This window comes from Dipodomys merriami, unplaced genomic scaffold, assembly GCF_024711535.1.
Source record: "Dipodomys merriami isolate MVZ:Mamm:240054 unplaced genomic scaffold, mDipMer1.0.p SCAF_146, whole genome shotgun sequence".
Classification (NCBI taxonomy): Eukaryota; Metazoa; Chordata; class Mammalia; order Rodentia; family Heteromyidae; genus Dipodomys; species Dipodomys merriami.
In genome coordinates, this window is record NW_027202782.1 from 2660969 (window position 1) to 2674495 (window position 13527).

Below are 13527 nucleotides of genomic sequence, written 5' to 3' on the forward strand. Positions count from 1 at the left end.
GATAAGAGTCTCATGAACTTTCCTGCCTGGGCTGGTGTTGAACTGTATCTTCAAATCTCAGCCTCCTGAGTAGCTAGGATTATAGGCATGAGTCACTGGTGCCTAGAACCTCTGGAGTGATTTTAAGACTTTCTTTCCCTTGCCAACATTTTGAAAATTAGTATTCTCACTGCTCAGATAAGGAGATGGGATCCAGTCATGGAGTACTCCTGGTGTTCAGAACCCATGGTGTACCAGTCCCCCTCTGCCCCGACAGTGGTGGGTTCCAAGGATGGCAGTCTGGGGGACATTTCAGGTGTTTGCCCCTTGCCATGGTCATCTGAGATTCTGCAGACACAGCTGGCTGTGAAGGCAGAGGGGGATGAGCCATGCCAGGAAAGGGCTGCTTCGACGACATCAAGGCCAGAAACGGAATTAAGTTTCATTTATTCTAGGGCAAACTCAAAAGTTTTTTTTTTTTGTTGTTTTCTTTTTTAGCAAATCCTAGCACATTATTAACAAAAAAAAATCTGTACATTTGCCATGATACACTTGGAAGTGAAACAAATAAAGATATAAATACAGATATGGATGTAACATGAGAAAGCCTCTTCCCCCCCGCAAAACAAAACAACAAAACAAAACAAAACACCCAGCTTAGGGGTGTGGGGACCATGCGTGTGAACACAGTGCCAACAAAACTATTCTGGTGGCTGATATTTTTCAGAGCATTTGTTTTCGTTCCCAAACATGGTTAGCAGAGTTCCGGTGGGGTTCTACAACACTCTTCTTTGCTGTCCTTTGAAGTGTAATAGTATGCTTCGTCAGGAAAGAGTGACACGGAAAGAAAAAGATTTGTGAGGCAAAACCAGTTGCATTACCTGAACAGGTGGGTGGTAGCGAGTGGTGAGCCATAGAAAAGACAGACCCAGCCATGAGGCGGCATGGGGCCTGCCAAGCACACACAAAGCACTTGAAGAAAGCTGTGGGCCCCCAGGGTCACCACACCTGCAGTGTGGCCCAGCAGTGGCCAGAGAAGAGAGGCAGCAGCCTGAAGGGAAGCAGGTGGAATGACAGTCCCCTGGCCCCTGGGGTAGGGGGTCTCAAGACCCAGCAGGTGGGTGATGGGGAGGCGGTGGCAAGGCGAGGCAGCTGTTGGGTGGAAGGCGGTGGCCGGGCAGCTGCCCTCCGTGAGACGCTGGCGGCAGGCGAGGCTCCTCAGTGGGCGCAGTGGGCAGCCGGTTTCAGCTTGAGGCCAAAATATGTGAGGAGTGACGGCATCTCTCTCTAGTCAGGAGATCAAAGTGGCATTCGAGGCTAGCCCTTTATGAATGCTGTGAGGACATCAAGCAATGTTCCAGAAGAGCCTTCCAACCACACTGGGGATCATGGTGGCATTCTTGGAACCAGAGCGCTCCAGAGAAAGGTCTGAGAGAATTCGTAAGTAACCTGGCCAGGACACAATGCTACACACCAGGGGGATGGCCACAGGACTCAGAGCCCCTTTACTCTTGGAGAGTGTAGAACAGAAATCCCATTAATGGACTACTACCAACACACATAAATAGTATTCATCCTGCAAAGTAAGGCCTGCTTTGCTGTGTTCTGGGCCAAGGTCCCTCAATAATAGCGAACCATTAAAAACACACCCCCCTACAGTTTCCTAGTTGAGCAGCAGGACACTAAGCATGTGTAAGGCACCATCCCAACACTTGGATGTCAGGGGCCTTCATTTTCAGTGTTTATTTCCAAGCCCAGTTATCTGTCCTTCTCTACTTTCCTTGCCCATCTGGAGGGGCAGAGAAGGTGGATGGTGGGATCTGGGGTAAGAGACACATATCTGGTGCCCAGCTCCAGTTTCAGTTTGAGTGTCTGCACTGGAATAGTCAAAAGTAACATCAAAAGAAACCTTTTTTCAGGAATAGTGGCACATACTTGCAATCTAACAGGCAGGAGGCTGAGGCAACTGAGTTTGAAGTCAGCCTGAGCCAAGAACAAGACTTTGTCTGGGGGGTAGGGAGCTTTTTATTTCTCATGGAAAAAATCAGTTCAATTAGAAAAGTAAGTGGCGACAGAAGTCTTCATGATTGCATGAAGAACTGCCATTTTGCATAAGAATTTTATTCAACATTTAACCAGACTCCAAAACTATAGTTACTTTCTTTGGAGCAATCAGACCCTCAAGAAGTTAAAAGAACCAGAATCTAATAAAAAGAATCTAATAAAAAATCATGATTATATCTTCCTTAATTGGCATGCTTCACCATGCAGGAAGTCATTCGGCTTACAGAATTCAAGATAAGGATTTTGGTACCTCGTCTCCCTTCACTTTAGTTTGCTCTTAATCCCAAATTAAATAGAAGCCAAAACCAGGAAGGTGAAGTTGCTGTTGCCAGACTAAGAACATTCAATGGCAGCTTAGCAAAGCTAAGGGGAGAGAAAAGAACCTATCTGGGGTCCGGAGACAGTCCCCCCCACCCTCCATCACAACTGTACCCCCCACAATCTCAGGAAACAGACCCTTCTCATGTGTGTCATGAAAATGCTATATGTTACTCTTACATTTGAATCTGGACAGAAACATCTAGAATTCTTTCCAATGGCAGGTCTGGGGAAGGGATCCATTTGTGGAGATATCAGAGGGGGCTGAGAGGAGACTAGGAGCATTCCTGACTACACTGAAGCCGCCCACTCCTGTCTATAAGAAGCAAATTCCATGTGTGTTAGGAGGCCAGCTTCAGGATTGCTCCTGGTTGAATTATAGCATCCTACTTTCAGAAGGTCTCCAAGCACAAGCTAAACAAATACACTTTCTGTGAATGGGCTGGGGAAGGGGTGGGGCGTGGCCTCCTCAGGCCACATATAAGCTAAGAATGGGTAACACAAAGGAATACCTGTCCCATCCCCAAAGCTGTAATTAACCAAAAAAAAAAAAAAAAAAAAGAAAAATCAAAAAGCTACTGTCTACCAGGTACAGCTAGAGCGCTCTGGGGTCTTGGAACTGCACCCCACACACATGGTCTGTGATCTCAGCAGGCGGTACAAGACGTGTAAGTATGGCTCTTCGTTTCTCACTCCTGTTTCTATGAAGACTGTGACACAGGCCTTGTTTCCATTACATTCAATACCAGTAAGATTCTACACAAAAGCTGGAAGGGACCAAAATACTGATTGTAATAAATATGTGCGGCCTCCTTGCACTGACCGGGCGGTGGATGGGGGGGTCTCCAAGGCACCACCGATCACATCGGGTCTGCGGATGCCATGGCGCTGCCACTAGCTGTGTGTGGACACATCGGAGGAGGAGCTGCTGTTGCTGTTGGTAGTCTGGGCCCTCTTTATATATAAATTTAGAAGCTTCATCTGCAGAAAGAAGACAAAAATGAGAGGGGTGGAGGATAAGCAATGGGAGGAAATGAGGGGAAACCACTACTATGGTGACAACCAGAAACAACTCTGTCCCAGTCCCCTGGCTGGGTTGCATGGCACAGTCACTCCGTGTCACTGCTTGGCAGGGTAATCTGCAGTAGCTGGGGCCACAGACAGGGAGGAGGTGAGGCTAGACACAGTATTGCAGAATACCACTACCACACAACACAGGCCTCACAATGGCAGCATCTCTCCCCAACAAAGTGTAGGCAGTGGAGGAGCAACCCTCTGAAGCACCAGGTAGAAGTCTGGTGTCCTCATCTGTTTCCCATACAGGATCTTCCACACACTGTCCCAGCTGTTGATACCATATTGTATATGTAGAGGGTGGAACACACAGCTATGCTGTGCCATGCTGCACAAATGGAGTCTGCAGCGAATGCTACCTAGCTGCCCACTGGAAGTCTGTGGTGGTGTCTTCTTCTTTCTACTGTAGTTCAATACTTCACAGAACTCATTCAGCACACTTATTTTTTTTTTTTGGCAATGCTGGGGAGAGACTCCTGCTCCATGCACATGCCAACCATTCACTCTACTACCTGCTATACAACCAATGCTTCCTTTTTGTTTAGAATCTCAACTACATACCACAGTAGACAGAGCTATATGACAATTGTCACTACTCACATGGCCTTAATGCTTAATTAAGCTCAATAGACTGAATGGAGATCTAGAATCAATTCTACCACTAATTAGTTATGTGACACTGGAACCACCAGTAGAATCAAGAGCAATGGTCAGCCTCTGGTGGCTCACACCTATAGTCCTAGCTACTAAGGAGGCTGAGATCTGAGGATCGTGGTTCAAAGTCAGTCTAGGCAGGAAAGTCTGTGAGACACTTATCTCCAATAAACTACTCAGAAAAACCTGAAGTGAAGCTGTTGCTCAAATGTAGAGTGCTAGCCTTGAGCAAAAGAGCTCTCAGACAGTGTTCAGGCCCTGAGTTCAAGCTCATGACTGATTAAAAAAAAAAAAAGAGCAATGAAGATGCTTTCACAGCTCCTTCTGTAATTCCTTGTTCAGAGGATCAACTGCCCCCAAATTCCATCCAAGCGAGTAGTCCACCCTATCTCTTCCTCAGCTCACTCCTCGTCCTCCTCCTCTTCCATATCCTGCCAGCCCCTGACTGCCCAGCCCAGATTGGCCTCATTTCCCCATTTTATTTTTGAAGAAATTAGAAAAGAAATAATAATTAGCTGGGTTCTTGTGGCTCACACCTGTAATCCTAGCTGCTCAGGAGGCTGAGATCTGAGGATTGTGGTTTGAAGCCAGCCTGGGCAGAAAAGCCTGTGAGAGTCTTATGTTTAATAAACTACTCAGAAAAAGCCCAAAGTGGCATGGTGGCTCAAGTGGTAGAACGCCAGCCTTGAGCAAAAAAAGCTCAGAGCCTAGACCTAGAGTTCAAGCCTCAGGAGCAGCAGCTGAGAGAGAAAGAGAGAGAGAGAGAGAGAGAGAGAGAGAGAGAGAGAGAGAGAGAGAGAGAGAGAGAGGAATAGAAAAAACAGAAAGAATTAAACCCTAGAATAAAGAAATAGAAAGTAAAAACAATAGAAAATTAATGAACTTGAAAGTTCACTTTTTTAAAAAGGATCAACAAAAATCGACCAATCTTTAACTAGATGGACTCAGAAAAAGAAGAGATTTCAAATTACTAAAATCAGAAATAAATGTGGGACACTATTATCATGGATTCTACGGAAATAAAAAAGGATTGTAAGAGGGTGCTATGAACATCTGTATGCTTATAACTGGATAACTCAGATGAAATGGACAAATTTCTAGGAATAAAAATCAAGTTAGAATTACAAAGAAAGACAAAATCTGAATAGACCTGTAATGAAAAAGGAGGCTGAATCAGCAATCAAAAATCTCACAAAGAAAAGCCAGAACTTGATACAAGGTTCATTGGTAAATTCTACCAAGCATTTAGAGAATGCCAATTCTTCTAAAAATTTTTTCAAGATACTGAAGAGAGAATACTTTTCAACTCATTCTATCTTGTTGCCAAAACCCGAGAGCCACCACTGGAACATTCTATTTACCCCCCCCCCCAATATACCACATATATATAAAAGATATATATATATATATATATATATATATATTATATATATATATATATATATATATTATAAACACTAATGTAAAAATTCTTTTTTTTTTTTTTGGGTCCAGTCGTGGAGCCTGAACTCTGGGCCTGGGCGCTGTCCCTCAGCTCTTCAGCTCAAGGCTAGCACTCTACCACTTGAGCCACAGCGCCACTTCTGGCTTTTTTCTTTTTGCTTATGTGGTGCTGAGGAATCGAACCCAGGGCCTCAGGCATGCAAGGCAAGCACTCTACCACTGAGCCACCTTCCCAGCCCTGTAAAAATTCTTAATGAAACACTACTACATGGAATCCAGTAGCAAATTAAAAATATTATACATAATGACATAATGACCAAGTTAAGATCTATTTCTGGAATGCAAGGATGGTTCATCTTATAAAAATCAACGTAATATATGTCAACAAATTTAAGGAAAAAATCCAACACATTCACCTCATAACAAAAATCATAGGAGAAAGATGAAAACTTTTCTAAGATCAGGAACAGGAACCGTGTACAGGCTCCTGCTTTCACTACTTGAATGTGTTATTAGATCCTCCAGCCATAGCAATTATTCAAGGAGGAAAAGTGTATAAAGATGGAAAGAACTAAAATTACTTTCATTTATAGATATTATTTTATACAGAAATTCCTGAAGATTACATACACACATACCTGTTAAAACTGTTAGAAGTGAATTCAACAAAGAAGATGAAAAAAATTAACAAGCAAAACTACATGCAAGGTGAGGTGAGGGTTATAGCTCAGTGGCACAGTATGAGTAGCATTTTTTTTTTTGCCAGCTCAGGAAAAACAAATAACTAAACAAAAATAGCAAAAGAAAAAATCAAAAGTAAATTATGAAAAGAATTCATGTTTGACATCATAAGTCAGATATGACATCATCAAAAAGAATAAAACAAATTAAAGAGGAAAAAGATTCATTTAATTAAAAGTATAGAATGCTGCTAGAAGAAATTAAAGATGAAACAAGTAAAAAGAGAAACATCCCATATTTATAGACTGGAAGAGTTATATCATGATATAGTAAGTAGTTTTACCACCTAAAGAGATGCATTCAATACAACTCAAAACAAAAATTCCAATGAAACCAGGCACTGGTGGCACAACTATAGTCCTTGGTACTCAAGAAGCTAAGATCTGAAGATCACAGTTTGAAGCCAGCCAGGGCAGAGAAGTCCATCAAATGCTTATCTCCAATTAATTTGCAAAAAGCCAGAAGTGGAGCTGTGGTCCAAGTAGTAGGATACCAGTCTTGAGCAAAAAGACCAAGCAAGAGTCTCCCAAGTTCAAGCTCCAGTGCTGGTGTGTGTGTGCGTGTATGTTACGTGCACGCACACACACAAAACTCCAATGAAAGTTTTGCTAAAATTAACCAATCAATTTTGGATTTGTAAGGAATCTCAAGAGATCCAACTTATACTGTAAAACCAAACAGTATGGGTATAATATATGGGCATAATCATATATAGATCAACAGATAGAATAGAGAGCCCATATATAAGTCCTCTCCAGAAGGCCAAATGACTTAAGACATGCCACGAGCATTAAAGGGGAGAGGATAATCTTTTGGATAAAGGATGCTGGGGAACAGATATCCTCATGCAAAAAGATGAAGGTCAATTCTTATATAAGAGCATGTACAAAACATAATCCCAAATGGATCACCTGCATGTAAGAGCTTACAATATAAAACTCTTAGAGGAAAAAAAGACAAAAGCTTCTTAAGAGTCAACTTGGCATTGATTTCTTGAATTGGACACAGGCAACAAGAGAAAAAAATAAAGTGGACTTCCAAAAATTTTAAAAATTGTGCACCAAGACACTATTAACAGATTAAGTGGTAATTCAAAGAATGAGAAAAAATGTGTGCAAACCACACATCTGTTAAACGTCTATTATTACTAGATAAATTTTATCGTCCAAGCCCCCACCCACTGTGGCTAGACCATCTGTGAATTGTTGATGGAAGTTGGAGTGAGGAGGCATTTAGGCCCCACAGAGGGCTGGGCAACTTTTACAAACTAGTACTTCTCATTTGGTGGTTAGGAAAGGATTTGATGAGGAGGGGCATAGGGTGAAACTGCCAACTGGAATCAGGTAATGGAGCCCCTAAATGATGTATCCACATCTCTCCAGTCCTCTTGCCAGTTCTACATACACAGTTTTGCCTAAAACACAATGAAAAATAATTTTGTCCTTCAGGGGACATCTGGTCGTGTGTAGAGAAGAAATTAGTACTATTGGTCTCTGGATGGTGGCATTCAGGGCTGCTGTCTGTGAAACCTCTAACAGTACAGGACAGGTAACAGACACCAGTGTGTATGGAGTGAAATCCAATATGGGATACAGGCACAGCTGTTTGTCCAAAACTCTGGAGAAACTCACCCCTAGTTGTGTGAGATAAGCAACTTCATTTGAGCTGAATTAAGTACCATTAGCCAATTCCTTCTCTCAGAAGGAACAGGGGTGGGTGCTTTCCACTAGCTTTGCTCTATAGAGAGTTGTACCTATATCTTGGCCCAGGAATTTTTCAACTCAAGCATACAAGCTTTTACATAGGTGACCATCCCTTCCCCTGCCCCCCCGGGGGGGGAGGGTGTTTCTTATGACAAAGCCCCAGATTCCCCAAGTCCACCCAGTCTCCTCTCTCAAGTCAAGACCCTGCCTCCAATTTATGCCTCTTCTCATGCTTACCTGCTCTAGCATGTAAGATCTGTGTTTTTTTGGTGTGTGTGTGTGTGTGTGTGTGCGTGTGTGTGTGTGCGTGTGTGTGTGTGTGTGTGTGTGTGTGTGTGTGTGTGTGTGTGTGTGTGTGTGTGTGTGTGTGTGTGTGTGTGTGTGTGTCCGTCTGTCCTAGGTCTTGAAGTCAGGGCCCTGGCACTCTCCCTGAGCTTTGCTGCTCAAGGCTAATGCTCTACCACTTGAGCCACAGCTCCATATCCAGTGTTTATGGTGCTTAATTGGAGACAAGAGTTTCATGGACTTTCCTGCCCAGGATGGATGGCCTTGAACCACAATCTTCAGATCTCAGCTTCCTGAGTGGCAGCTCATTACAGGCATGAGCCTCTGGTGCTTAGCTTTTGTCGTGTGTGTGTGTGTGTGTGTGTGTGTGTGTGTGTGTGTGTATGTGTGTGTGTGTGTGTGTGTGTGTGTGTGTTAAAGAAACTTTTAACCATAAAGCAAGCACTCAACTACTCTCTGATGCTTGGCGCGCGCGCGCGTGTGTGTGTGTGTGTGTGTGTGTGTGTGTGTGTGTGTGTGTGTGTGTGTGTGTGTGTGTGTGTGTGTGTGTGTGTGTGTGTGTGTGTGTGTGTGTGTGTGTGTGTGTGTGTGTGTGTGTGTGTGTGTGTGTGTGTGTGTTAAAGCAACTTTTAACCATAAAGCACTCAACTACTCTCATCTTTGATGGACTCATTGTCCTTTTGACCCATTTTCTTCTCTTGTGTGCATGAGAAGCAGCAGAGTCAGAACCCAGTTCCTGGAGGCAATATCTTTGTGCTCTTGGGCAGGCTGGAGGGGACAGCCATGCTGATCATGGCGATTCAGTGCATGGCAAGGGCCATGGTGGGCACAGGGGATAGTTCTTCCTACTGTTGATGTCTAGAAGAGACTCAGTTCTGATTCAGTGATTTGTTAAGTGCTTAGGTAAAGTTCCTCAGTGATTCTACACAAAAGTTGTTTTTCTACTGTGAATAAAGTAGAAACAAAGTTGCCTTTTCAAGAATAGAATTGAAATGAACCTTGGTATATCATGTTAGTACCACTTTAAAATGACTTCCCTACATAACTGGTCATTTTCACCTCAGAAAAATGCTCTTAGAAACCTAAGGTCTAGTTATAACACACCTGATGAGAAAATCCTGTGTGGAGCCCAGAGCAGCCACAAAAGGTTCATGACAAGCTGGCAGGGCCCAGGTGTGGCACCAGCAGGTAACATTATACACACCTTGCTCCCTGTGAGCTGTGCGAGGTGAGGTTTCAGATCTTCTCCGATTACGGAATAAATCGCCACTAAGCAAAACACGCTGGCCTTACGCACACTGCTTTCGGTGTTGTCATAACCCTAGAGAGCCGAAGGGGACACAAAAAGAAAGCAGATCAAAGCCTTGCCTTGCAGCCAATGTTCCAGTAACACTTCCACAAACGCCCTCCAGCTTCAACCTTGGACTTGTCTGTAACAGCCACCTATGTCTCAGACCTGAAACTGACCCCAGACTCGTGTCAAAAGTGACTTGGTTCCTGGGGTGTGGTGGCAGGAGGTGCTAAGGGCCAGGCAGGCCTGCTTGCACACAGGCACAGCTTTGCAACAGGTAGTCAGCCCAAAGACAGAAGGAGAGAGGCGAAATGAGCCAAGGAAATGAAAGTGAAAAATAACTGGTTTCATCCACATTTCTCCCAATGGTAAAGCAAACTTCCTGTCTGAAAATGCCTTTAGCTGAGCTCAGTGTCCACACTTGCAATCTCAGGGAGGCAGAGACTGGGTGGATCACAGGTTGAGGCCAGCTGGGCAAGAAGTTAGTGACTGACAAGGGAGGTATGGCTAGGTATGCCAATACCCTATCTACTGTACGTATAGGCAGGTGGACTACGGTCTGAGGTCTTCCCTCAGCAAAAAGAACTAAAAAAGAGCTAAAGCAATACAAAGGGCTAGAGTATGGCTAAGATGTAGAGCAGTTGCCAGGAAAGCATAATGGCCCTGAGTGTAAGCCCTAGTACCACCAAAATAAGAAAAAAGAAAATGTCTTTTTTTTTTTTTTTTTGTCGGTCGTGGGGCTTGAACTCTGGGCCTGGGCGCTGTCCCTCAGCTCTTCAGCTCAAGGCAAGCGCTCTACCACTTGAACTACAGCGCCACTTCCGGTTTTCTGGTGGTTTATTGGAGATAGGAGTCTCACAGTCTCTCCTGCCCAGGCTGGCTTTGAACTGCGATCCTCAGATCTCAGCCTCCTGAGCAGCTAGGATTACAGGCGTGAGCCACCAGCGCCCGGCAAGAAAATGTCTTTAAAGAAAAACTCTTGTCCAAAAAGAAATTTACTTATTACCTGACTTGTGTAACTATAACCACTCAGTAAATCACCTTTATAATAACAATAATAAAATTGAAAAACAAAAACAAAAAAACCAACGGGGCTGGGAAGGTGGCTCAGTGGTAAAGCGCTTGCCTTGCATGCATGAGGCCCTGGGTTTGATTCCTCAGCACCACATAAGAAGAAAAAAGCCGGAAGTGGTGCTGTGGCTCAAGTGGTAGAGCGCTAGCCTTGAGCTGAAGAGCTGAGGGACGCACCCAGGCCCAGAGTTCAGCCCCCAGGACTGACCAAAAAAAAGAAAAAAGAAAAAACTTTCCCCTCCAATGATTCCTGGGGCCTTTGGCTCCTCCCAGCCCATCCCTAAAGGTGATGCTAGTCTCCAAACACAACGTTGTAGCCTTGGTGCCTCTCACCCTCCAGAACAAATCAGCCCTCAATAATAAGTCTGTAATCCCCAGCCATGTGCCCAGCAAACAGTAGCATGTATTCAATGGAAAGCAAGACCTCTCTCCCCCACTGAAGCCCCTGCCATCCCCACCCAAACTGGAAGTGACTTATGCAATTTAGCACACAGCACGGTCACTTGGTTGCTGTGAGACTATGTTGTATCCTCGAGCAGGCTGGAAAGCCCATGAGGCAGTGCCGTTCTAGAGCTCACCTGACTGTAACACCTGTCTAACTCACTGTCTCACGCATAAGAGCTTCACTAGGGATTTCCACTTTGTGGCCTCCTGGCCCAGGGCAGGGACTGCAGGAGGTCGGCAGTAAGGGTGTGTTGAAGAAATAAACACAAAGCAATGATCAAAATATGCTTACACTAAACAGAAAGTTCATTCTGTGAGCCAGAGCTCTAGGCAGCCAGGAATTTCCTGCAGCAGCTCAGAAGACGCAGATCCTAAGGACAAGGTCCCCCAGGCGCCTTTCCCACCTACCGGTGCAGCTGCTTGTGATGTCAAGTTGAGTTGCCCCTGAGTCAAACCTCAGCCAACCCCAGAGGGATGATGCTCACCTGCAGCAAGCCCGGGATAATGTCTGCAAGGAGCTGCAGCAAGGACTCCTTGGCGATCCTTTCCACAACTTTGGTCTGCATCTTGATGGCAGCCAGGTTGATGGGGTAGTCAGCTGTCTGAATGATGGGGCAGAGCACTTTGATGCACTGCTCCGGGTGAATGGAGCTGGCCAGCGTGGATGCAGCCTCCTCGGCAGCCCTCACCACCTGAAACACAGGGTTTCCCCGGTGAGCCCCATGCGCCCTGAGAGAAGGATCAACACCTCTGACTTCACTCAGAAGCCAAGCACTGATCCTACTTCATGCTGCACGTACCCATCTCTTTGTTTAATACTGCTCATAAAAGTAAAAGCAGAGTAGTGATTTTTTTTCTTTTTCTTTTTTTTTCTTGGTGGTACTGGGGCTTGAATTCAGGGCCTTAATGTTTCAAAAGCTCAAGGCTAGGTAGAGCTCTAGTATTTGAGCCACAGCTCCACTTCTGGTTGTCTGGTGGTTACGTGGAGGGAGATATGTGTCTCATGCCCAGGCTTGCTTTGAACTACAATCCTCAAATCCCAGCCTCCTGAATAATTAGAATTATAGGCGTGTACCACCAGCATCCAGCACTGGAGGGCAATTTCCCCTAGGCTTCAATCTAGTCACTTCCACCTGGGTGCCCCTGAGCCCTAGGAAAGTGCTTCTGTTTTCAAGTTCAAGAGGGTGGAGATCCTCCAAATCCTGTGAGGGTCACTCTCTAGGTGAGCCTGCAGGGCAGGGGTGGATTGAGAAGCTGCAGCCAGCACCCAGCCCTGTGGGACAAGCAAAGGTGAACATGGTGAATTCTGGAAAATCCTGGCAAAGTGATTCTCCAAATGTGCCCGCGGCCCCCCCACCCCACTATGTAGGTGAGCCCCACCAGGCTCACTTACATAGTGACCCTCACAGGATTGGAGGATCTTCACCCTCTCAAACTTTAAAACAGAAGTGCTTTCCAAGGGCTAGCGGGCACCCATGTGGAAGGGACTAGATTGAAGCCTGGGGGGAAATTAGTGCCTTCCATACACAAGACCTTAGAGAGGCTGAACAGCAAGGCAGCAGGGTGGTTCCAGAAAAGCTTCTGGATGTGTTTTCCTGAGGAATCTCATGTACAAAATTGCCTCTCCAGGGGTCAGTACTCATAGTGCTTCCTCATCTTGCAATTTTAAGATAGCACACAAAAGAATTGCTTCAGGAACAGTCTGACTTCTGAAGAGCCACAAAAGCCCCTCTCATAAAACAGACAGGAGCTGGGTATAAAATCCACTGAGGAAGGGTGTGAAGAAGGCAAAGCAGAACCATTTGGAACCTAGGGAGGTGGATCCAAATTCCAACCATGGTAGGCTTAAGTGCTCACACCTCGCTTCTTCATTTGTAAAATGAGAGGCACCTCAGAGATGAAGAATTGAAGATATAGAACTCAATAAATGCTATTTCCTACTCCTTAGAGCACAGGAGCACACACTTTTGCAATGATAGGTAAATAAAGACATCAATGCATAAATATTCATTGTCTATGAAATAGTTAAAATGCAATGCTTTTCTCCCAAGGTAAGCCATGGACTGCATATTCCACAAAGACCCTTGTACTGCTCTCTTCTGCTCAGAACTTGGCAGTAGCCACAAAGATGTCCGGTTGGAGGCTTCAATTAGGGAAGGGATCGAAGGGAACACTGACCACTGAAAATAGTGTACAGACTACCTAGACACAGACTCTACGCCTGAGCTCACCGACCATATGTGCTGCTCTGAGGCTCTGATGACGTATTGCCTACCATGTAAGCTCCAGGCTCCTCTGCCCTGGTTGCTGTACTACTCTATAAATGGGACTCAATTTGGGAATATGCATCCTCAGTCCCATGTTGATCATGTTCTGTTGAAGTTAAGGAACTCCTTTCCAAGCCTTGACAGCTGCACTCACCTTTAAAAAAAAAAAAAACCTGACACATTCTGGGAAGGC

General features: G+C 44.9%; 1 protein-coding gene across 6 annotated transcripts in view; it reads right to left on the reverse strand.

The window, feature by feature from the left end:
* Positions 1 to 393: 393 nt before the first annotated feature.
* The window catches only part of Clasp1 (cytoplasmic linker associated protein 1), a 273785-nt gene continuing 260651 nt past the window's right edge, over positions 394 to 13527 (reverse strand). For all 6 annotated transcript variants that reach the window (XM_070021888.1, XM_070021887.1, XM_070021886.1 and 3 more), the window contains 3 exons: positions 11553 to 11759; positions 9466 to 9582; positions 394 to 3342 (listed from right to left, as the gene is read on the reverse strand). In XM_070021888.1, the coding sequence (XP_069877989.1) occupies positions 3256 to 3342; positions 9466 to 9582; positions 11553 to 11759 (411 nt within the window). In that variant the 3' untranslated portion in view covers positions 394 to 3255. The remainder of the gene's footprint in view (positions 3343 to 9465; positions 9583 to 11552; positions 11760 to 13527) is intronic.